This window comes from Vipera ursinii (genome assembly GCF_947247035.1).
Source record: "Vipera ursinii genome assembly, chromosome: 3".
Lineage (NCBI taxonomy): Eukaryota > Metazoa > Chordata > Lepidosauria > Squamata > Viperidae > Vipera > Vipera ursinii.
The window spans coordinates 103,636,449-103,661,002 of NC_139516.1; the positions used below are offsets into that span (position 1 = coordinate 103,636,449).

Consider the following 24,554-nt stretch of genomic DNA (forward strand, 5'->3'; position numbering starts at 1 on the left):
TAGGGGGGTATTTGGGGATGGTGGAGAGAAGCACATGCAGTTAAGGAGTGAGGCGAAGATCGGCGACGGAGCAACGACTGCCCAGTCTGAAGCTGAGGCAAATATAGAAAAGCCATCAGATCAACGGAGGGGACTGTTTTGGTGCGCTCTCTAGGCACGAAGAAGGAGGCTCGCGATTTTTGAGCCAGGATTACGAGCGCCGCAGACGGCAGCCCCAAGCGGGGTACGCGAGGTTTGAAGACAAACAACTTCGGCGGTCTTTTCTTGGCGCCCGAAGGAGCCTCTTGGCTCTCCTCACGAGAAGGGGAATGCGGACGGGAGGGGGCGAGTGTGTTGCGTGCATTTCCCCAAGCGCTTCTACTCTTCCCACTTGCAACATGTTCCCCCCTCGCCCGGGATTTGGCAGAGCCTCTCGGAGAGGAGGGATCTTAGTTGGTGGAAATTACCTGAGGAAAATCCCACCCCAAACATAAAGTATTCCAGCCTATTTGCGTATGAAGGGCGGTCCCGGAAGCCTTCCGGGAAGGAGTTGAGTCACGGAGGGAGCATAAAGGGCAAAGGTGCTCCGGATCGCATCCACAGAGTCACGCAGAGCTGGATAGCTTTTTCGCGAAAAGCGCGGCCGCGGAGAAACTTCCCCAGAGTAGGAAACTTCAGGAGAAGTTAAGGGAAAAAGAAAAGTGGACGCCGAGTTGGCTGTTTTCTATCCAAAATTGGACATGATTGTTCCAGCCGTGTTTTTATTTTCTCTCTTGGCTTTCAGTCAAGCAGGTTAGTGTTGCTATTTTTTTTTCCGACGGGGTTTTTTGTTTGTTTGTTTGTTCCTTCCACTGTTGGCTTTCTCTTTTGACTTTTACCGAAGCTTTTCAAGGATATGGTTTTTATTTTCACTCCTGATGCCTTTACTTTTACGCAGAAATAAAGGTTGAGTGAGTCTTTATTTTTTAAAAAAACGCAGAATGAGGTACGTGCAAAGGTTGTTTGATGGCAGTTGTCAGAGAAGGTCAGTTTGGGATATGAGCAAGTGGGAAGCATGTCAATCTTAAAATGTTATGCTTGGCTTTATAAGTGACTTTTATTATATTTAGTGGGATTTGCTCAGAGTGTAAATAGGTATAGGGTTAGGGGAATTCATGATTTTCATAGATGCAGGACTCAGCCCAAGAGAAAGATGCATTCTTGTTCCTTAAGTAACTTTCTGACATGACAAAATTGATAATTTTCTGAAAAAATACGTTAAAAGTAGAAATCAGAAATGTTATATGGAAGAGGTTGCAACGAGGAATAACAAACACAGTTTTTTCCTCATTTTATTTCCTGACCCTTTGGATTTCTATTTTAATATGTTTGACACATATTGGACTGAAAAAGGTTGGGGGCTGATCTCTTATTACCCAGCCAACACCCAGGCCAACAGAGTACAGATGTGTGCATAGCTTTCTTAAGCAGCCCCTGAGCCTTTTTTGTTGGAGGATTAAGCTATGATTGTCGCACATCATTTCCTGCAGCCCTAAGTTAGCCTGACATCTTCTGATGTGGTTGGAGACACTGTCCTTCCCACTAGTGCTGAAATTAATATTCAACTGTTTGTCTATTTCACTGTAGTGCAAAAAGCTCATTGGTAGAGCACAAGCATTTCATAACAAAACTCCCAGGATCAATTGTTGGCATCTCAAATAAGGCTGAAATGTTCCTTAGATGAAAAGCCTAAATAATACCAACTTACTGCTTTCTGGAGCCAGTATGATACAATGGTTAAAATATTAATCTTCAGTCCATCCTCAGCCATGGCAACTCACTGGGTGAATTTGGGATGTAATGCTCCCTTATCGCAACTGTGTTGGGGATGGAGACAAGATTGGAAAAAGTAGAAAATCTGAAGAAATGTACACCATCTAATTTTCCTGAAGGCGAGGCAGAATGTAAATCTAACAACATATCATCTTGAAACAGCGATCAGTGGAGAAACAAAGCATGTTCAAGTATTTAATAATATAGCTTATAACAGTCAGTTAACTCACAGTCTATGATAGCCTTCTTTCCCCCCAAGTCACAAACCACTTTTGGGATCTTTCGGTACTTTGGCATTTTAAAAATTGGCTGCTAAAACTAGTTATCATGTGGCTTTTTGTGCCTTGGATGAGGTTTGTCAATCTCAAAGGTATAGCAAGATGCTTCATAGAGCAAATGTGATCTGATGGTACTGAATGAAAATTAACTTAAAGGATTTGTGTATTTGCACTGATGGAGCTAATTTGCTGGGACTTTACAGGATTTTAACTCAAACTGCTTCACGTGTCTTAATTCTATTTTAGCCAATCCTTGCTGTTCAAATCCATGCCAAAACCGAGGTTTCTGCATGACGAGAGGTTTTGATCAATATGAATGTGACTGTACACGGACTGGTTTTTATGGAGAAAATTGCACTAAGCGTATGTATTTCTGAAAATATAATTGATATAATGAATTTCCAAGAGAAAGACCATAATCTTTACAGATTTTGACTGGGCAGATTAAGGAGAGATTTCTTTTTAAGTGTCTGAAAATAAGATTTCTATCTATGTAGCCTAGGGACAGTGTTCTGTGGTAAGGGTGTACTATAAGGGTTAAGGGCGGTAAGTGGGGGAGGTTTTAATCATCTGTAATTAAGCAAACAAGATACATAGGCTCAAGCCTACAGTCTATAACTTTTGTGAATTTGATGGTGTTGACAAACCAAAGAGTAACATTTTTATTATATTTGTGCTTTGACTAAACTTTTTCTTTTTAAAAAAATATCTGCTGGATATCTCTTTTCAAGTAGTCTGCAAAAGAAATACTGACAGACAGTACTGAACTACTGTATATCATGCAATCATCTGACTTGATAAAAGGCAGTTTCCTAATACATTTTTTTCTATACTTTTCCTGCAGCGGAATTTTATACTTGGCTCAGACTTAAGTTAAAGCCTGCTCCAGACACAGTACACTATATACTCACACACTTCAAAGGCATCTGGGATATAATCAACAACATTCCATTCCTCCACAATGCCATAATGAGATACGTTCTAATGTGTAAGTCTTCCAACTCTGTTGCTCGTACTGGCTAAGCTTGTTTTGTATACTTGGAAATCAGTCTTATTGAGTTCAGTGAGTTTCTTAAATCTTGAGCTATCTTAAGTAAGGAAGAGTGTAATCTTAATCATAGCTGTAGCAAGTTGTCCCTTCTAGAGAATTTATACATTGATTAAAATTGCTAATAAAAAGCTGGTCATGGCATTTGACAAAGCTACAGTAAATTGAAGTTCTGGTTTTTTTATATATGAGTTTGGTGTAATTTGGTATCACTTTGTAAGGCTCCCAGAGTCACTGCAACAGTGATATGGGCATAAAAAATTAATAAAAAATAAATGGTCATCTTTAAAGAGAATATTAAATAATTATTTATTTTAAATATTAAAAATAAAAATAGAAAAGAAAAAGAAAAATATAGTAAAGAAAACATATATAAAATAGTGACTTCATCATACCAAGTATAAACAACTTTAGAAACTTATCATCTTCTTTTAAAATACACCATTTCTTATTTATAAACCAATTCTTAAAGCCTTATCCCTTCAGTCCTGGTCAGCCTTATCCCTTCAGTCCTGGTCAGCAAAATTCTATTAAGGATTACCAGAGATACACACACACACACACACACACACACACACACACACATATATATATATATAAGTAAAAGGTAAAGTTTCCCCCGCACATGCATTCTAGTCGTTTCCAACTCTAGGGGCCAGTGCTCATCTCTGTTTCAAAGCCGAAGAGCCAGTGCTTGTCCAAGGATGTCTCCATGGTCATGTGGCCAGCATGAATAGATGCCAAAGACGCACAGAACGCTGTTACCTTCCCACTGTAGTGGTCCCTATTTTTCTACTTGCATTTTTATGTGCTTTCGAACTGCTAGGTTGGCAGAAGCTGGGATGAGTAACAGGCGCTCACTCTGCTACGTGGCACTCGGGATTCGACCCGCCAAACTGCCAATCTTCTGATCGACAAGCTCAGCGTCCTAACCCACTGAGCCACCACATCCCTTTATATATATATATATATAATTTATTTATTTATTTATTTGATTTGTATACCGCCCTTCTCCCTATAAATCTTCCTCAAATAAACAAATCCTTCCTTTTTTAGCAATCTTGATTTTTAGTTCCTTCAAATAACTTTATTTCTTTTTATTATCTTTTGTCCCTTCTCACAAAATTCTTCAAAAATCTAAGAAATCTAAGAAATCTCTTTTGTAAATCAGTATATAAAAGTGATATGTTATTTTTGGTTTGTTGTTTGTATATCCCTTCATTAAGACACCCTCTGGTTTTATTTATATATCCAGTGTAACATCTTTTTTCCATATTATTCTTATAGCCTGATAAGATAATTAGTAATGATTTCTGAAACCTATTTAGGTCCCTTTATAAAATTGTGATAAAATATTATATCCAATTTACTGACAGCAAAACTGAGGCTGAACAACTGTATTATTTAAACTTGGAAGTTAAGAGATATGAAACTGAAATTAATTTTTGCATCTTATTGGGACATACTTTTTAAAATTTATGTTTGAGATAATGTATGGATGGTTGTTGCAAGTTGTTTAACATTAATACATTTTTTCTCATTTCCTCTTTTAGCCAGATCCCACTTAATTGAAAGCCCACCAACCTATAATAGCCATCATGGTTTCAAAAGCTGGGAAGTTTATTCCAATCTTTCCTACTATGCTCGAGCTGTTCCACCAGTGGATCATGACTGCCCTACCCCTATGGGTGTGAAAGGTATGGAGGAAACCAAATCATTGCATGAGGACTGGAGGAAGAAGAATTCATATCATAAATAAAGTGGAATTGTGATCAAATAGCCAAAACTGTAATATTATAACATAGATCAGGAAATCGTAAGAGACAAGACGTTGTTAACAGATACTGCTTTCTCATTATGTGGATAATGATTTGATTTGATTTGATCAAATCTGTGATTTGATTGAGGAGGAACACGCGGATCTGGCATGCATTACAGAAACCTGGTTGGGCTCAGAGGGAGGTGTCCCTCTGACTGAGCTTTGCCCTCCAGGTTTCTGTGTGTTACATCGGCCACGGGCTCAGGGCAGGGGCGGTGGGGTGGCGGTAGTTATACGGGATACCTTATGTCCACGGGAGACCCCTATTGTACAGATAGGTGGGAGTGAATCCCTCCTCCTGAGGTGTGGCCCTGGGCTTGTTGCTAACCTGGCGCCCAGCTGTGTAGCAACGGCCCTGCCCGAGCTTCTCGACGTCCTCTCAGGGTTGACGGTTGAGTTTTGCAGACTTATAGTTCTGGGTGACTTTAACCTGCCTTCTCTGGGAGGGTCATCTGAGTTGGCCCGGGAGTTCATGGCCTCCATGACAGCCAATGACCTGACCCAAGTAATTCAGGGTCCGACTCATGGGGGAGGACACACTCTTGACCTAGTTTTCTTATCTGGGCAGTGGTTTGATGATCTGGGAGGAGGCTTGCCAACTATTGTCCCCCTGTCATGGTCCGATCATCACCTCCTGCGGTTGGTCTTCCACTATGACACCCCCCGCTGCTGGGCTACGGAACCGACCAGGTGGTTCCGCCCCAGGCACCTAATGGATCCAGAACAGTTCCAGACGGCACTTGGGTCTATACCTATCCCCCTCGCTCACAGCCCGGCTGACGCCTTGGTGGATGCCTGGGAATGGGCTGCCACCGAGGCGCTCGACCGTGTTGTACCCTTGCGACCCCTGACCCGGCGCAGAACCTGGTGGGCTCCATGGTTTTCTGTGGAGCTCCGGGAGATGAAGCGTCGGAGACGAGGTCTAGAGAGCTGTTGGACATCCAGCCGGTCTGAGTCTGACTGGTTGCGGTTAAGAACCTTTACAAGGTCTTATGTCGTGGCAATGAGGAAAGCGAAGTCTAATTACTTCGCTGCCCTCATCGCATCCGCAGATAATCGCCCGTCCGCCCTGTTTAGGGTGACTCGCTCCCTCCTTAATCAGGAGGTGAGGGAGGAGCCCTTGCAGGGGCGAGCCGAGGAGTTTAGCTATCATCTGACGGACAAAATCGCTCAGATTCGAGCGGTTTAGATTCTGACTGGGCAGAGACTGACGGGGAGGAATCGAGCGGTCTAGAGAATGTTACCTGGAGTGAATTCGATCCTCTGACCCCAGATGAGGTGGACAGGATCATGAGGAGACTGAGTTCCGCCACGTGTTTATTGGACCCGTGCCCCTCCTGGCTGGTATATGCAGCCCGAGAGGAGACACGAGGCTGGTTCCAGACAGTAATAACTGCTTCCTTGAGGGAGGGTACCTTCCCTGCCGCCTTGAAGGAGGCGGTGGTGAGGCCCCTCCTCAAGAAGCCTGCCCTGGACCCAGCTATTTTGAACAACTATCGTCCGGTCTCCAACCTTTGCTTTCTTGTGAAGGTGGTTGAGAGCGTGGTGGCACTTCAGCTCCCTCTGTTCCTGGAGGAAACTGATTATCTGGACCCATACCAATCGGGCTTCAGGACCGGGTACAGCACGGAGACGGCATTGGTTGCGCTGGTGAATTATCTCTGCTGGGCTCGGGACAGGGGTTGTTCCTCTGTCCTAGTCCTATTAGACCTCTCAGCGGCTTTTGATACCATCGACCATGGTATCCTACTACGGCGTCTCAGGGGGTTGGGAGTGGGGGGGCACTGTTTTACAGTGGTTCTCCTCCTACCTCCTGGGCTGCTTGCAGTCGGTGTTGACGGGAGGGCAGAGGTCCGCCCCGAGGCCTCTTGTTTGTGGAGTTCCTCAGGGGTCGGTCCTCTCTCCCCTCTTGTTCAACATCTATATGAAGCCGCTGGGTGAGCTCATTCGTGGTTTCGGGTGGGGTATTATCAGTATGCTGATGATACCCAGCTTTTTCTTTCCACCCCGAACCAACCCAGTGATGCCCTCGATGTGATGTCCCGTTGCCTGGAAGCGGTCCAGGTTTGGATGGGGAGAAACAGGCTTCGTCTCAATCCTGCCAAGACTGAGTGGCTGTGCATACCGGCATCTCAGACTAACCAATATTTTCCATCGTTAACTATGGGGGGTGAGTTGTTACCTCCCGTTGATAGGGCCCGCAACTTGGGTGTCCTCCTGGATTCACGGCTCAGTTTGGAAGATCATATAGGAGCCGTGGCCAGGGGGGCTTTTGCCCAGGTTCACCTGGTGCGCCAGTTACGGCCCTATCTGGACCGAGATGCCCTATGCACAGTCACCCATGCGCTCGTGACCTCCCGGCTAGACTACTGCAATGCTCTCTACATGGGGCTGCCCCTGAGGACTACTCGGAGGCTTCAGCTGGTGCAGAATGCAGCCGCGCGAGTTGTGATGGGAGTCTCCCGATACTCCCATGTAACACCTCTTCTCCACGAGCTGCATTGGCTTCCAGTTGCCCTCAGGGTGAGATTCAAGGTGCTGGTGATGACCTATAAAGCCCTAAATGGCATGGGCCCGGATTATCTAAGGGAGCACCTGCTGCCAGTGTCAATTTCCCATCGTCCTGTGCGCTCCCACAGGGAGGGCCTCCTCAGGGTACTGCCGGTTAAGGATTGCTGACGGGCGATCCACAGGGGGAGGGCGTTCTCTGTGGGCGCGCCTGCCCTATGGAATCAACTGCCAACGGAACTCCGGACTGCCCCTGACCTTCGTTCATTTTGCCGGGACCTAAAAACCTGGCTCTTTGAGCTATCTGGTCTGGACTGAGGGGTTTAATGTTTTTAAATTGTGATTTAATTTTTGTGGCTAGACTTAATTTAATTTATTTTAATTTTATATTGGATTGTTTTTAAATTTTGCCTTGTAAACTGCCCTGAGTCCTTTGGGAATAGGGCGGTATATAAACCGAATAAATAAATAAAATAAATAAATAAATAAAATGGAGTAACAAGTTGTCGTGAAACATAAGTAGCAAATGCCCAAATGGAACTTAAATATTAGAAAAAGTCATATATTGAGTACTTGATATAGCAGATTTTCTTCTAATGACATATTATGCCAAGCTTGTCAAAGAAATGGGGCATGGGTGTTTCTATGAATATATCTGGAGAATTATAATGGCAACAAAATTCATGCATTTATTTATTTTCACATTTTTGAACCACCTCTTTCACTCAGAGATGGACTCTGGATGGTGTACAGTACTAAAATATAAGAACAGAACATCAAAGTTAAATTTTAGAGACAGGGTTGATTAATTGTAAGGCAAGGGAGGCCTTAAGGCAATAGCCAACCCCACAGCAGCATGCTTCTCTGGGCTCCCCAGAATTAGTCACCATTTGAAACTAAGACAAGAGACTAGACAAGCACTCCATTGTGCTGGAGCATAATTATGTAGATCAATTCTAATCTGCAAAAAAGTAGCAATATTTTATACATGAGTATTATGTTTCCTTCTTATTGGAATTGTATTTCAGGAAGAAGCAGAAAATAAATGTTTGCTTTATATTTCAGGCAAGAAGCAGCTTCCAGATTCAAAAGTGATTGTAGAAAAATTCTTGCTAAGGAGAAAATTCATTCCTGATCCTCAAGGCACAAATGTCATGTTCACCTTCTTTGCCCAGCATTTCACTCACCAGTACTTCAAGACAGATACTCAGAAAGGACCAGGTTTCACAAAAGGTTTGGGGCATGGGGTAAGTTTAATTAGATGAGTTGTAACAAACAAAACCTTTGTTAAGTGCTGTGTTAAGAGTAATTATCTTGAAAATACTGGAGAAGCATTTGTACTGGAGCAGCAGAAATGTCAGTGTCTTCTAAGAGCCAAGAATGTCTTTAAGAAAACCATTCACTTTGCATCTTAGAAGAACAAAGAATATAACTTTTATAAATATAGTTAAGCACTTGAAATGTTGGATCTGGCCAAGGTTAATACTGGCAGTTTTCAGAATGCTTGACTGGGTTGTGCTCAAATGTTGCATGAGATAATAGCAATGGTGGGATTCTGCTGGTTCGCACCAGTTTGGCACAACCGGAAGCTATTTTTTTGTTGCCCAGGCCCAGAACGGACTTCCAGAAGCAGCATCCACATAGAGAACCAGTTGTTCACCTATCTGAATTCCACCACTGGATAATAGGCTATTGAAATTTCATTGATTCAAGGGAATTTGCTCTTTTATTGTTCCCCCTCCTGCTGTCCCCTCCAGTACTGTATCATATAGAGCTCTAGAACATTATAGAAATGATTCCTGGCTGGCATTCACTGTATTTATAGGTATTCTCTCTGTCTTGTTTGAAGACTGATTTCTAACTTTTTGTCTTTTGTTCTATGAACAGGTTGATCTTAGTCACATCTATGGAGAGACTTTGGACAGGCAGATGAAACTAAGACTTTTTAAGGATGGAAAGCTAAAATTTCAGGTGGGTTTAGGTTTCCTGGAGAAATTACTTCACTTCTACTTGAGACAGTGCTGCCCTACAAAGAAAGAACTAATTCATCTAAAGAAAGTGGAAGGCTCAAACTCACTAACTTTTCCATCAGTTTACAAATTTGAAGTAACGTTGAGTAGGGCAGAATTCTGTTTTTTATAAATTGCATGTATGAAAATGCAATTTTTATTTACTTTTGTTTTTAATTACAGATGATTGATGGAGAAATGTATCCACCTACTGTGAAAGAAACTCAGGCGGAAATGATCTATCCACCCCACGTCCCTGATCACCTGAAATTTTCTGTAGGACAGGAGGTCTTTGGCTTGGTTCCAGGGCTGATGATGTATGCCACATTGTGGCTCCGGGAACATAATCGGGTCTGTGCCGTTCTTAAGGGAGAACACCCAGAATGGGATGATGAACGACTATTTCAGACTGCCAGACTAATTTTGACAGGTAATTTAACAAATATTACACATACAGCTTTGTGTGAAATCTAAAAAATAATATTATTCAGAAATGTAAAGGGAAGGTTTTATGAGCATCCACAAGCTGCAGTGATTAAGTAGAAGTTTGTTGTATAAAGCCAGTTCAAATGCTGAACTGTAAAGGAGTTTTTGAACAAAAAGAAATGTTAGATTGAGAGTGATCTCAAGTATGCCATCAAAAAATGGTTTGGGGCAGGATGAGAAACATAAATATATCCCACTTTCTCAGAATAAGAAGGTGTATCTAGAATAGCTATAGAATTTTCAAAGAAAGGAACCAAATAGCATACTATTAGAAAATAATAATCTTTGGAAATTTGGGGGAATGGAGACAGACACAGTTGTAGAAAAGAATATGGGAACGAACCTGTCTTATAATGCATTTTTCAGATATCAATGCAACCTATTACAATTTGCATTACCTAACTGAACACCATTTGCTGAATGAAAACCCCAAAAGATGGTTATTACAGCTGTAATCTGTGTCTGAACTTCACAGAGTCATTCTGCGGTAACTGGGAAATATAATGTTAGTCAAGACAGATCATTTCTTACATTGATTGGGATTATTTGATTATTATTTGGCGTAGTTACAGTACAGGATTCTGCCAGGCACATAATAAACCATTTTGGAATAGTGGGTTTAGGTATTTGGTGCTGTCAATCTAAATTACAATGCTCATTTTATTGTGTATTTTCTTAAAGGAGAAACCATCAAGATTGTGATTGAAGACTACGTGCAACATTTAAGTGGATACCATTTCAAACTTAAGTTTGATCCAGAACTTCTTTTCAACCAGCGATTTCAGTATCAGAACAGAATAGCAGCAGAGTTCAACACTCTCTACCACTGGCATCCTCTTCTGCCTGATACCTTTCATATCCAAAACCAAGACTACACTTACCAGCAGTTCATGTACAACAATTCCATTATGTTAGAACATGGCCTTTCTCACATGGTGCAGTCTTTCTCCAAACAAAGGGCTGGAAGGGTAAGACTCTTTTCTCCTCTAATAAAGGAGAATATTTGTAGCTTAGGGTTGACTTGAGGAGTCCTTAATGCTCTCCAAGTTTGCTTGTTTTCTTGCAGATGTTTCATTACCCAAACTATTGATGATGTTACCTAGTTTGGGTAATGAAACATCTGCAAGAAAACAAGCAAGCTCAGAGAGCACCAAGGACCCCACTCTTTTCTTCTCTTTCTTCCACCTCTATCAAAATTGCATTTCAACTGACATGAGAAAGCAGACATTTATTTATTTATTTATTTATTTATTTATTTATTTATTTATTTATTCATACATACATACATACATACATACATACATACATACATACATACCTATATTTCCCAACTTCTATAATAGTATAGCTATCCTTTGTTAAATCACTACCATATCTGAAAATCTTTTAAGAACAGAAAAAGAATAGTCCTATTAATACTTGGTCTGAAACTATCTGAAATTTTAATTGAGATAGCTTATATGACTTGATATTCTTATTCTTCATATTGACAGTGGCCTTTACATGAGGCATATTCAACAGAGGTTATCCAGTAGTTAGCCAAAGGATACTATTTCATTGTTTCATATTAGACACATAGAAAAGTACCCTCCTTTTATATAGAGGAGGATGCTCTCAGCTTCTGCTTCAGAGCACATGACAAAAAGTTCGATTTGTTTAATCATTCCACATATAAAACTAAATATCACCAAAAGGGTTCCAGCTGTCTTTTTAATAAACCAGATCTGAGAATGTGTAAAATGTCAACTCATTTCTCTGTGAAAACTAGATTTTGATAGTTTTCAGGGATAATGCAAATAAGTGACTAAAGTAGCCAAATCAATTTAATTTAGAAAATAGTTCTCTTTGGGTAGTCAGATAAGATAAGGGAAATCCATGCGAAAGGTATAATAAACTATATTATCTTTCCTGTTACATATTATAATTTGAGAGCAAGAGATCAATAAGCATAACCTTTAAATGAATAACACTTGTTTTCTCTGGTCTAACATAATTTGCACTGTGTTTTTATTGTGATTTTTCATATTATTATTATTGCCACCAGGTAGCTGGAGGTAGGAATGTTCCTGCTATCGTGCAGAAAGTAGCTAAAGCTTCTATTGATCAAAGCCGGCAGATGAGGTACCGATCCTTGAATGAATACCGAAAGTTCTTTATGCTGAAACCTTTCACATCATTTGAAGAACTTACTGGTAAGACATGCATGCAATCAAACAAGCATGTGTATCTCAAAGGTAGTTCTTGTGTCTCCACTCCAATTCTTTGCATCTCCAGTTAAGGAAAGGGTACACAACCTAAAAAGCTTCACTTGATTGCCATTGAATTATAACTTTTAATCAAGGGGGAAATGCATAGAGAGTTGCAAATACACAGAATTATTGTAATAGCTACATTAATTTTAATAATGAAATACCTATCTCTGCTATGCTTTAAGGCAGATTGTGACCCTGAGCTAGGAAGAATTGCACCACCCTTGTTTTAAGGGATTGAAAGTAGCAAGGTCCATTGATTTGAGTCTGAATATGTTCTGTGCTGGGTCACCAAGATTAAAATGCAACATTCAAGCAATATATTTTATCAAATTTATAAATATTAACTGATAATGTATCATTAAAATAAAAAGTAAAACTAAGCTAATGATTCTACTTTTAAAGGAAACACGTAGATGTAGTCACAAATCAAGAAGAAGGAATTTCTTTTGTATTGAATACAAATATCTTTATTACAGGTGAGAAAGAAATGGCTGCAGAACTTGAAGAGCTCTATGGAGATATTGATGCTATGGAATTATACCCTGCTCTTCTTGTTGAAAAGCCACGTCCTGGAGCCATCTTTGGTGAGACCATGATTGAACTTGGGGCTCCCTTCTCCTTGAAAGGACTTATGGGAAATGTCATCTGCTCACCTGAATACTGGAAGCCAAGTACTTTTGGAGGTAGAGTGGGCTTTGACATCGTGAATACAGCCTCACTCCAAAACCTCATCTGCAATAATGTGAAGGGCTGCCCTGTCACAGCCTTCCATGTCATCAGCTCTGAAACAGTGGCAACAAACAATGTCAGTGCATCCAGTAGGTCGATAGATGAAATTAGCCCTGCCATACTTCTCAAAGAGCGGTCAACTGAATTGTAGAAAGAATCACTATTAATTTATTTATATAACAATATTTATTTATATTTCAAATGGAGCTCTGTATATTTTCCTGTGCATTGACATTTAATTTAGGATGTCTGACTTGAAGGGGTTCTTGCTTAGATTTGCAGGACAGGTTCTCTTCATTCCTCATTATATTTTCTGTACCATAATGAGATACATGAGATATTCAAAATGGATTAAGGACCACAGTTTTGATGCTTTAAACCCAAACAATAATCTTGAGTGGTTTTTTTTTAACATGACATCATGATGGTATAGCAGGTTATGTATTATTAATTCAACATCAAAAAAGTGTTTAGTTAACTCCTTCAAGAAATGGCCTTACCAAATAAATGAGGAATAGAAAAGTGGGGAGTTATGCACTTTTGCAATATTTATTGACCAAAAATTTATGATATCTTTAAATTGGCTCTCTGTTAACTGTACAAAATTAGGAAGCAGAAAATGAATTTTGTATGAGAAATTGTAAGATTTTGAAAACAGAATTTTTTTACAACCTAATTTCATTTCCTGAGTAGTTTCATCTCAATTTAAAAAATTCTCATCTTCCTTTAAATAAAAGGCATTACTTTTTGATGCAGTTCCTATATATCTCTTTACTAAATGAATAGGAACAAGTAATCCCATCAAAATACAATTTGTTTTTCAGTTTTTTCAGAAACTGCCATCAGGTTTCCACAGAGTATGTGATAACTAACTTATTTTATTTTCCTATATCGCTTATATGGTGGGTAAGAGCCTTTCTTCCATAGGGGAGAAGTGTGAGTTCTGGATGTTATTATCCAGAACCCTGCCACTCTTGCTGGTTTTCAGCATGATTTTGAAGTCTGGAATCTCTCTTTTAGCATTGCACTTTACGCAAAGAAGGCCAGTTCAACATTAACACCTTAACACTACATTTTGTGTAATACTATTGTGAGTGTTCAGGTAGATTATAGATTCTGTAGTTCACTTAAAACTTGAAAAATGCAGCTTTTTTGTATTATGTTTGTTAAATGTTAAATATTTTGTATGGTTGAAGAAATATTGAAATCTAATAGGGTCTAACATACTACTTGCTAAGAGTTTTACTTTTTGGAGGGAAAAAGGCCCTAATTAGTACCCAACTTTGATGGCATGTGTGAAGATTATTTTTAAAAGATGAATAATGAAAGGGAAAAATATTTCTGGCTAGAAAAAGAAATCTCAGGATAATCAGAGTACCATTAGGGTACTTTTAATAAAGTCTTGTTGCTGTTAGTGTTATGTCACTGGAACTTACAGAGAAGAAACTCTAGCAGATTATGTCCAACTATTAAGACAACATTGTCTTATTTAAATTGGTCGCCCATGTATCTTTAAATTTCTTATTGCTGTGATTTTTTAAAATTGTCTTTTCTTCAGTAATACGGTACCCTGCCCTTTCTTGAACTGAATGTTTAATTTTAATATTTTCCCTTAGTGCTTCATCTTGGTCATTGTTGCCTCTTTTCATCTGCTCGTCTTTCATTGCTCTGTTTGTCTTTCATGCCTTTTGTACAGTACTTGTATTATATAAATGCTGTGTAATAACTGGTACTACACTGTAAAATGCCATGCTGCAGAATCATGTTTTTTTCTGCATTTGTTCAATGTATTTATCAAACAGGTCATTTTGCTTTTATAATAGGTTTCCATTTCTTGAAGAAGGAGAGAGAGAAATAAAAACCAAGAAAATTATTTTATCTCAGCAAGCTGGTCTTGGTTGGGTGTTTAGATTATAGCTGCTTATGTACAAAATGAAAGCCAAGATGTTGAGGAACCCAGAGAAAATTTGACAATCTGCTGGATTGAAGTGTATATTTATTAAATATGTTTACTTCATTTTCTAGTTCCCAGAACATTTTATAAAAATAAGAGACAAAAGAATTCCTGAATGTAACCTAACAATTTAAATAAGTTCCATGCAGGAAATAGATTTTTTCTGAACTGTGGCCTTTTAAATATATTAATGAAAATGAATATATAATTTATTGATGTAATTATTTAAATTATATTAAGATGTAATTTTAATTATATTTTTTACTTTCACAGTGTGTATAAAAATGTCAAAAATAAATTTTAATATGCATTTCAAGTTTCTTTTTTGAAAAAAAAAAGTATCATAAAGGTGAATTTCAAAATTGATTATTTCAGTCCTTTTGGAATGGGTTGGGAGCAGTGGTGAGATTCAAGTATGTGAACAACCTGTTTTCTGTGTGGATGCTGCTTCTGGAAGTCCATTCTGGGCCTGGGCAACAAAAAATTAGCTACTGGTTCTGCTGAACTGGTGTTAACTGGCTGAATCCCACCACTGGTTGGGAGCCACTAGGTTTGGGGAAAGAGTTCAAACTTAATGATGAATAAATTACCGTAATCCATGAATTCTACTCAGAAGATCTTAATGGCACCTCTGTAGATAGAGATGATTAATTTAAGTATTAGATGGACCCACCTCAACTAAACATATTGAGAATTCAGTTGCTTGGGAGAAGGGAGGAGTTTCCTTCATGAGTTTCCGCCTTCCTATTGGTGAGGTATAGGTAGTCCACAATTTGGAAATATGATTTAAAATGTATAGGCCTCTATTACCATGTATTTCCCATTAAAATCAATGCCCCTAGTAAAGAATAATCATTATGACACATCTCCAAAGCTTCAGATTTCAATTCTCAGCCTTTGCAATGCAGCAGTTCCAGAGGGCATTTGTGGGTCCAACAACAGCAACAACTTTATTGTCACTTTGAATGTACGCCAATCAGCATACATCACAATGAAATTTCATTGCATACAGCTCTCAAAGGGTCACCACTTTTGATGCAGATGATTGAAATAATTGTAGGGACTACCACTAGTAACATTTTGGAATCAATCCAAAGCATTGCAAAGCTGGAGACAAAATATCCAGTGTCCAAAAGGATTTTTGAGACAGCTGGAAAAGGATAGGGCTTCTAGCTTGCAGTTTTTTTTTTTATAATTTCAGGATTTCGGTAAATCAGAATTTCAAAAGGAAACTTTCACACAAATGAAAGCAATGAATAGAATAGAAAGGGACAGTCATGTAAGAAAAAGACATATAGCGTGGGAATGAGTGAAAGTCTTTATTGCAAGAAAAGACTACCGTATTTTCCGGCGTATAAGACGACTGGGCGTATAAGACGACCCCCTACATTTCCTGTTAAATTATAGGGTTTGGGCTATACTCGCCGTATAAGACTACCCCTCTTCCAACGCACACTAAATAAAAATTAAAAAAACATCAGATTTGATTTTAATATGGTAATTTTAATTCAAATGCTTATGACATGCAGGTGCTTAGTAGGAAAACTGTCACTTATAAACATAAGGCTGTTTGTCATCAAACATGTAAACATAAAACAGTGCAAGTGGAAATAATAATAATAATAATAATAATAATAATAATAATAATAATAATAATAATAAGAAGAAGAAGAAGAAGAAGAAGAAGAAGAAGAAGAAGAAGAAGAAGAAGAAGAAGAAGAAGAAGAAGTAGAAGTTGGAGGGGACCTTGGAGAAGAAGTTGGAGGGGACCTTGGAGGTCATCTAGTCCAACCCCCTGCTAAGGCAGGAAACCCTATAAACCCTGTAAAAAATCACAGACTGCAGCTTCTTCTCCAATTGGTCCCGCTTTCCCTGCGCAGACTAAATGGGAGATCCGCTCCAGGTTTTCCAGCCAGCCCTGTCCCTAAATTTTCAGCACCCGGCGTATAAGACGACCCCTAACTTTTGAGAAGATTTTCATGGGTTAAAAAGTAGTCTTATACGCCAGAAAATACAGTAAATGATTGTATTGATAACATTAAAAAAGCAAATCAATCACAGTAATCTTATTGTGGCTAGAAACTTGTAGATCACAGTCTCTAGCTTCCCATCATGTATGAATCCTGCCAAATGTAACTTATTCAAAAGCACAGCTTTAAAATCATGCTTTAATATGGTTCATGAAGCCAGACTATGGGTGAGACTGGCACTTTCAGGTCTACTAATTCACACTAGATTTCTAGTAATATGGGATTCCCCTTATAAACTGTCATTAAAGTCACACTAAGTACTAATCCATTCCTGGTTATCAGCTACACGGTCCCATAAGAAATAACATGGAGCTGTTTAATTTTTGTATATGAGAATTATGGCCAGGCCTGATTCTACTGCAAGGAGGTAGGAATGCGAAAGTCCCCCACACCATATTTCCTTCCTTTTTAAAACTATCAGCACTACTCTTGGAATTTTTTTAAGTCACTTAGCTGGGTTTTTTCTTCCATGCTCATGGAAGCAAGTGCCATGGTCTTAGCCAAGGTTTTTTCCTATGTACAACAAAACTCAGGAAGGCACTGTGTGGTTAAAGATTATCTTTGAAGCATAAGGATTGTTCCCCATGATATGGATCTGGAAGCATAAAAGTTGCAAACTAACTTAGAAAATAGTTTCTTCTTAGGCCATTAGACAGCATGGGAAATGAGGTAGGTAGGCTGCAGCCACAGGCTTCTTTGATTTTGAGGAGCCTTATATTATTAAGGTGGAACAGAGCATTTTAAGCCTCTGAAAGACTGGTGGACATACCATTTTATGTATCCTCCATCTTCCATGCATTTTTAACTCATATTTTGGTCCACTGAAATCAATGACTCAGGACTTAAGACTATGTGGGAAATGTGATGTACTAAAATTACTCATACTTTTTGTTATCACTGATTAAGTGCACTGCTTTAATTGAAAATATTGTTTTGCCTAATCATGTAAAACACCTTTTCTCTGATGGGGTCCTTTTCTGAGCTGTCCTTGGGGCAATTACCCTTAGCATATGTAAAACAAGTTAAGCTCAAAAGACAGATTTTTTCCAAACAGCTCTTCGGATCTTAGTGAAAGTGTAGATCCAACCATACCATGCAAGCTTCAGTGTTCAGAATAACATTGGATACCCCTTATTTGGGGGTCAAAGCAACCAATGTCAATCCCAGAACTGCTGTTTTTGGTTTGAAATGGGTCACTTTGAATTTAAAATAATCTGCATGCTACTCAGAGCGTCCTTGCCTATTTTTACAACCTCTACAATGAGAATAACATCATTGCATCATTCCTACATATAATAGTAACAGGGGGACATTCTAATTCTTTAGAAGATGTTGCCTATGCCTGACCCAGTGGTTCGCACCGATTCAGTAGAACCAGTAGCTAAATTTAGCTTCATTTGGAGAACTGGCTGGCTTCCAGAAGTCCAGTCTAGGCCTTAGAGGCCTGGAGGAGGACTCCCAGTCCTAGAACAGCCCACTGGAAGTGCATGGATGCCACTTCCGGAAGTCCATTCTAGGCCTCAGAGACCCAGGCCTGAAACGAATAAGAGAACCAGTTGTTCAGGTATTTAAATTCCACCACTGGGCTGACCTATTTTTTAATGACCATACTTTACAACTCACTGGATCATACAATAGGGCCGTGGTGGCGAGCCTATGGCACTTGTACCACAGGTGGCACACAGAGCCTCTCTGTGGACACGCGTGCCATCCTAGGCCTTCAGCTGGGTTTTATAAACCCTTTTTGCTTTAGGCCTCTGCCACCATGTGCAAAAAAAAGGTTCAATCAATCAATCAATTTCAACTTCTCGTGGGAAAAAAAGATCTCGCAAAGTTGAAATTGATTGATTGAACTTTATTTTTAATCCCACACAGTGGTGGAGGAAGTGATGTGTTGGAGCTGGAAAGAAAGTGCTGCATGGGGTGGGGGGAGTGGCGAGGGCAGGGTGCTCCATGTGAGGGGTAGGGTGGGGCCTGTGCAGGGAGTGGAGATGCAATGCGGCAGCACTAGCATGGTTGCTTCCCTCCCCCTGCCAGACACCTGCCAAAGCCACACAGGGTAGGTTGCTGTCCCCGTCCCCACCCAGATACCCTCACCTCCCCCCAATTTTTTTTTACTAACCTGCCTTTCAGCTGCATTCCATTTCTCCATTCGCTTCTCAGCCTTCGCCACGTGTGTGTGGGACTATTGGTAAAAAAAGAAAAGTTTCATGAGACTTTCTAACTTCTCACGAGATCTCAAGAAATTAGAAAGTCTGATGGAACTTTTTTTTACCTATAGTCCCACAAACACATGGCGAAGGCTGAGAAGTGAATGGAGAAATGGAATGTAGCTGAGAGGCAGGTTAGTAAAAAAAAATCTTGGGGGAGGAGAAGGCATTTGGGCAGGGGCGGGTGTGGCAACCTTACCCTGCATGGTGGTGGGAGGGTGAGGCGCATGCCCTTCCCATGCCAGGACAGCCCTTATAGCCCCCAGGTGGTTGTGCTAGGCAGCGGTGGGCAGGGCGTTGAGGTGGGGGCTGGCAGGCTGACCAAAGCAGCAGGTGGAGCTCAGAGGCTCAGGGTGGGAGGACACTGAAGTGGGCAATTGGGCCATTGGCAAAAGCAATGCATCTGAGTGGAAAGCGACCTCGAAATAAGTGGGGCAGGTAAGGAAAGAAATCCTTGCTCCCCCCAGAAACTGCCTTTCTTTCCTTACCTGACTTCCAGTCCCATGCCGTTGCTCCTTTGCGATCCGCCACTGCTGCCCCATGCAAGGAAAAACAGGAAGTTTTTTTTGGGGGGGGGAAGGACAATCAATTAATTCCAACTTCTTGTGAAAGATCGCAATGTTGGAATTGATTGATTGACCTTTTTTCCCCAAAAAAACTTCCTTTGTTTCCTTGCACATGGCGAGAGTGGATCGCAAAGGAGAAGCAGCATGGGGCTGGGAGTCAGGTAAGGAAAGAAAGGCAGTTTCTGGGGGGAGCAAGGATTTCTTTCCTTACCTGCCCCACTTGTTCTGAGGCTGCTTTCCACTCAGACGCATTGCTCTTGCCAATGGCCCAATTGCCCACTTCAGCACCCACCTCCCCAAGCCTCCGGTGCTTCACCTGCTGCTTTGGTAGCTCTGTAGGCAGAGCTGTGAAGTTCTCTTCTCTGATAGAGAAGAGAACTTTGCAGCTCTGCCTACAGAGGCACCAAAGCTGTAGCTGAATGGGCAGGGGAGGGGTAAACCTGCCCCACTTGTTCCGCGGCCTTATGGCAGCACCATTGTGCAGGAGGTGACAAACAGTCGGTTTCAGCATTGTGCAGCTGTTTGCCACCTCGCGTATTGTGCCCAATGCCACTGCAATGCGGCTCAGCTGAAAGTGGTCATGGGAAAAGGAAGGCAGGTTCCCCCATCACCTGCCCATTCAGTTACAGCTTTGGTGGCTCTGTAGGTAGAGCTGTGAAGTTCTCTGACAGAGAAGAGAACTTCACAGCTCTGCCTACAGAGCCACCAAAGCAGTAGGTGCCAGGCCTGGGCCAGGGAGGGTCCAAATTTGGCCCCTCAGGGCTGTCCCAGGAATGGCAAGGAACTGATCCCCACTGCCCCAGCCCTAGCCCACCCCAAACCAGCTGGGTGCCTCCCAGTGCAGGCATAGGAAACGGTGAGCGTTCTGGGGCTGGTGGGTTGCAGCAGCAGCTGCAGCTCATTTGCCTCACCCTGCCCCACACCACCCCTCCCAGCCTCGCCTGGCCATTCCCCACTTTGCCGGGCCTCGTCTGGCTCTGGTTCACCATGCCTTTCCTCGCTTGGGCCTTGGCGTTCTGTAAGCCTAGTGCCCCAGGGCATGCCCGGTCTGTGGGATGAAAGGCACAGAGATGGGAATATGCAGTGGCACAAGCCAAGCATCAGCGAGCTTCCATTCGCCCTCTCTGCCACATTGTAGGGCTGGAGAGGGGAATGCAGCAGTCATATAGAGCTGCAGCATGGAACTACTGATGGCCAGCAATGTGTGGTGGCTGGAGAGAAAGGGTGAGAAGGAAGGGTCTCTCTCTCTCTCTCTCTCTCTCTCTCTCTCTCTCTCTTTCTTTCTCTCTCTCTCTCTCCCTTTGTGTGTGTGTGTGTGTGTGAAAGAGAGAGAGCGAGAGAGAGCCAGGTGGGGAAGAGGAGGAGGAGGAAACTGAGAAGTTACAAAAAAGGGGAGCCTTTCCCTTTCTTCCCCCCTCTCTTTTTTTTAACCTCCTCCCACTCCGTTCAGGTGCAGCTGGAGGAAAAGGGCAAAAAGGGAGAGAAAGCAGGGGGAGTTGTTGTGTGTGAGGAGAAAGAGAAAGAGATTGAGCCAGCAGGGAAGCAAAAGTGTGGGAAAAGGAAACAGTTGCACAGTAAATGTTGTGTAGTGAGTTCTTTAGAGGCAGGAAGCGAGACGAGAGGTTTCAAACAGGAACATTGCTTTATTGAGGCAAACAGGAACAGAACTGAATCAGAGGCTTCTGTGCAACTACTTATACAGTTGGCCACTAGGCAGCAGCCAATAGGTTAAAAGGAACCCATTCCCACCCCCAAATTATCCAATGATCTTCTTGGAGACTGCATGTCTGGCTAGTCAGTGACCGTTACACAGACACCTCAATTGAGCAACCTTAAGCAGCATTCAAAAGACATCTGAAAACAGTTCAAGTAAAATCCCAATACATTACAGTAAGCAAACTTACAAAAAGGGGATTTCTCTCTCTGTCTCTCTCACACACGTGTGCTGCGTTGGGGAGGTGTGCAGGCAGGTGAGAGAGCAAACTCGCAGATGGGCTTTGTGGTCTATTCTTGCCAAATCCCCACCCTAAAATCATAGAACTCTTTGGACTGAATGGGAAGTTAAGAGGTATTGGAATGAATTGAAATTACAAGGCCGAGTCAACTCCCCGCCCCCAATTATTTTGTCGGATATGTGGAAAGTGTTTCTTGCTTCTACTTCCTCTCATCTGCTCTTTTATAATTTAATCCAGCCTTACCCAAACTAATGTCTTTTGGGTGTCATGGACCACAATTCCCATAATCCTATGGCTATACTGGCTAGAAATGTAATGTCTTATTTTCTCTGCAGTATGCACCTAGAAGGCAGTAGGTCTGTGGGATTTAGATGTATTTAAACATTTGTTTCTTCTGCCTAATTTATTAAATCAAAATCTAATTCAAAATTAAATATTTCTGAGAAATCCAGGGTGGTTTACAAAAAAACCTCTCACAGACAGCTATTGTAAAGCATCACCAGCACTGCTTAAAACAATATTAAAAGTGTGTATTTTAAGAAAGCAAAATATTAGTAGTAATTTACTTAGTGCTGTTTGACCATAAAATGTGGTGGTGTTCTACATATGCCTGGCTGAATAGTGTTTGGAGTTGCCTCTAAATGGGTGAGGGGTGCATTGTTCATATTTTCCTTGGAAGAAAGTTCTATAGTTGGGGTGCTGTCTCTGAGAAGGCTCTGCTCATGGCCACTGTTCTATAAACCAAACCAGGGGAATCATTTGGTCTAAATGGATGGTAAACATAGATGATTAGGGGGCTGGAGGCTAAAATATGACAAATGTTTGTGGGAATTGGGTGTGTCTAGCTTAGTGAAAAGGACTAGGGGTGGTGACATGATAGCAATGTTCTAATATTTGATGGCTGCCACAGAGAAGAAGGGGTCAATAGTAGGCAATAATAGATGGAAACTAATCAAGAAGAAAACCAGCCTAGAAGTAAGGACTTGTGAAAACAACTAACCAGTGAAAAGGCTTTGTCTGGAATGGCATATGTCCCCTGCTTGAGCAGGAGCTTGGGCAAAAGACCTCAAAGGTTTTTTCCAGCTCTCTTACTCTTTGAGAGAAGCACTGCCAGCCTCTCCCTCTCCCCTCGTCCCTTCCTGGACACAGAGAGAGGGAGGGAAGGAAGGAAGGAAGAAGGGGAGGGAAACAGGAAGAAAGAAAGGGAAGGAAAGAAGGAGATGGGAATGAAAAGGAGTGAGGGAGGGAAGAAGGGGAGGGAGGGAGGGAGGGAGGGAGGGAGGAAGGAAGGAAGGAAGGAAGGAAGGAAGGAAGGAAGGAAGGAAGGATGGATATTGGAATAAGTCTGAGGGAAGTCCTGTCTTAGCACTTCTCCAACAACAGCCCTGTTGCCCTTTTGCCATCCCCTTGTGGTCTCCCATCCTATTGCTGAGGATGCTTTGGTTACAAAGCCAGGTGTCCTCACATGGAGAGGGAGTGGGCCTCCCTCTGACCCATGCACTTTGCCCTCCTGCACCCACCATGAACAACCTAGCCAAGGAGAGTGAGCACAGAAGCAGTAGCCTTGAGGATAGCTGGGCACCAACCTCAGGGAAGTGCAGCTAGGGTAGGCAGGGTTGTGGGGTCCTGGTGCCATGGGAGCTCAAGGGCCAGGTAGGCACTTGACTTCTGCTGCCCAGGGCTCCAGGCAGTCCATGCCACCATCCAGGTCCCCTGCCTGCATGCCCTGAGGCTCAGTGAGGCTTCTCCAGTGGACCATGCCCCAGCGCTTGCCCTGGTCCCACCCACCCCTCCACCGGAGACCCTCAGATCTGCCCCAGTCCTGCCCAGGCCCGCACAAGTGCCCCTGACACGAGTGATGTTGAGATGGCCACGCCCACCCAGTAGGCCGCACCCATGCCAGCCATGCCCACCCAATAGGCCATGCCTACCCAGTGGGCCATGCCCATCCAGCACCCGACGATACATACAGTAAGTAGGGTTTGGGTTGCAGTTTGGGCACTCAGTCTTTAAAAGGTTCACCATCACTGCAATAAGGTATTAAACAAATCAGAGATGTGCATGTATTCAAACAGAGGGCCGTATCGTCACCGGGAGTGTCATCTCCGCTCTGTGCAAGCGGTGAGACGCTCCGACCCTCTGTACTTCCCCGGAGCACCCGGGAGCGAAGGTGTGCAGCCTCCTATGCTAAGGCTGGTCTACCTGAGTGCCAGGTCCGTAGCTAACAAGGCTCACCTCGTTCGTGACCTACTGGAGAGTGAGCACGCGGACCTGGCTTGCATCACGGAAACCTGGCTGGGCCCAGAGGGTGGTGTCCCTCTGGTTGACCTCTGCCCGCCAGGTTTCCAGGTGCTGCACCAGCCTCGGACCCATGGGAGGGGCGGGGGAGGGGCAGTTATCATCAGGGAATCCCTTAGCCCGCGAGAGACCACCGTCCCTCAGATGGTCGGGTGTGAGTCCTTCTGAGATATGGCCCGGGGGCGCAGTTGGGCCTGCTGCTGGCGTACCTACCACCAAATCGTGCAGCGGCAGCCCTGCCTGAGCTACTCGATGTCCTCTCAGGGTTGGTGGTTGAATTCCCAAAACTCATGGTCTTGGGCGACTTTAACCTACCGTCCCTGGGAGGATCGTCCGAACTGGCTCGGGAGTTCATGGCTTCCATGGCGGCCATGGACCTGTCGCAAATAATTTCTGGACCGACTCATGAGGGAGGCCACACCCCAGACTTGGTGTTCTTGTCTGGACGGTGGCGTGATGATATCGGTGGGGGTGCCACGACTGTTACGCCCCTGTCATGGACCGATCATCACCTCCTACGGCTAGACTTCCCCTTTGCCACCCCCCGCCGTGGGTGCAAGGTGCCAACCAGATGGTACCGCCCTAGGCGCCTAATGGACCCTGATAGGTTCTAGGCAGCAC

General features: G+C 42.4%; 1 protein-coding gene across 1 annotated transcript; it reads left to right on the forward strand.

Moving 5' to 3' along the window:
* Positions 1 to 426: 426 nt before the first annotated feature.
* Positions 427 to 15,155, forward strand: PTGS2 (prostaglandin-endoperoxide synthase 2). The gene is made up of 10 exons (XM_083358505.1): positions 427 to 771; positions 2,316 to 2,432; positions 2,914 to 3,057; positions 4,671 to 4,814; positions 8,510 to 8,691; positions 9,332 to 9,415; positions 9,637 to 9,883; positions 10,621 to 10,907; positions 11,984 to 12,131; positions 12,668 to 15,155. The coding sequence occupies exons 1-10, from the start codon at positions 720 to 722 to the stop codon at positions 13,069 to 13,071; spliced, it is 1,809 nt and encodes a 602-aa protein (XP_083214631.1). The 5' UTR covers positions 427 to 719; the 3' UTR covers positions 13,072 to 15,155.
* Positions 15,156 to 24,554: the final 9,399 nt, after the last annotated feature.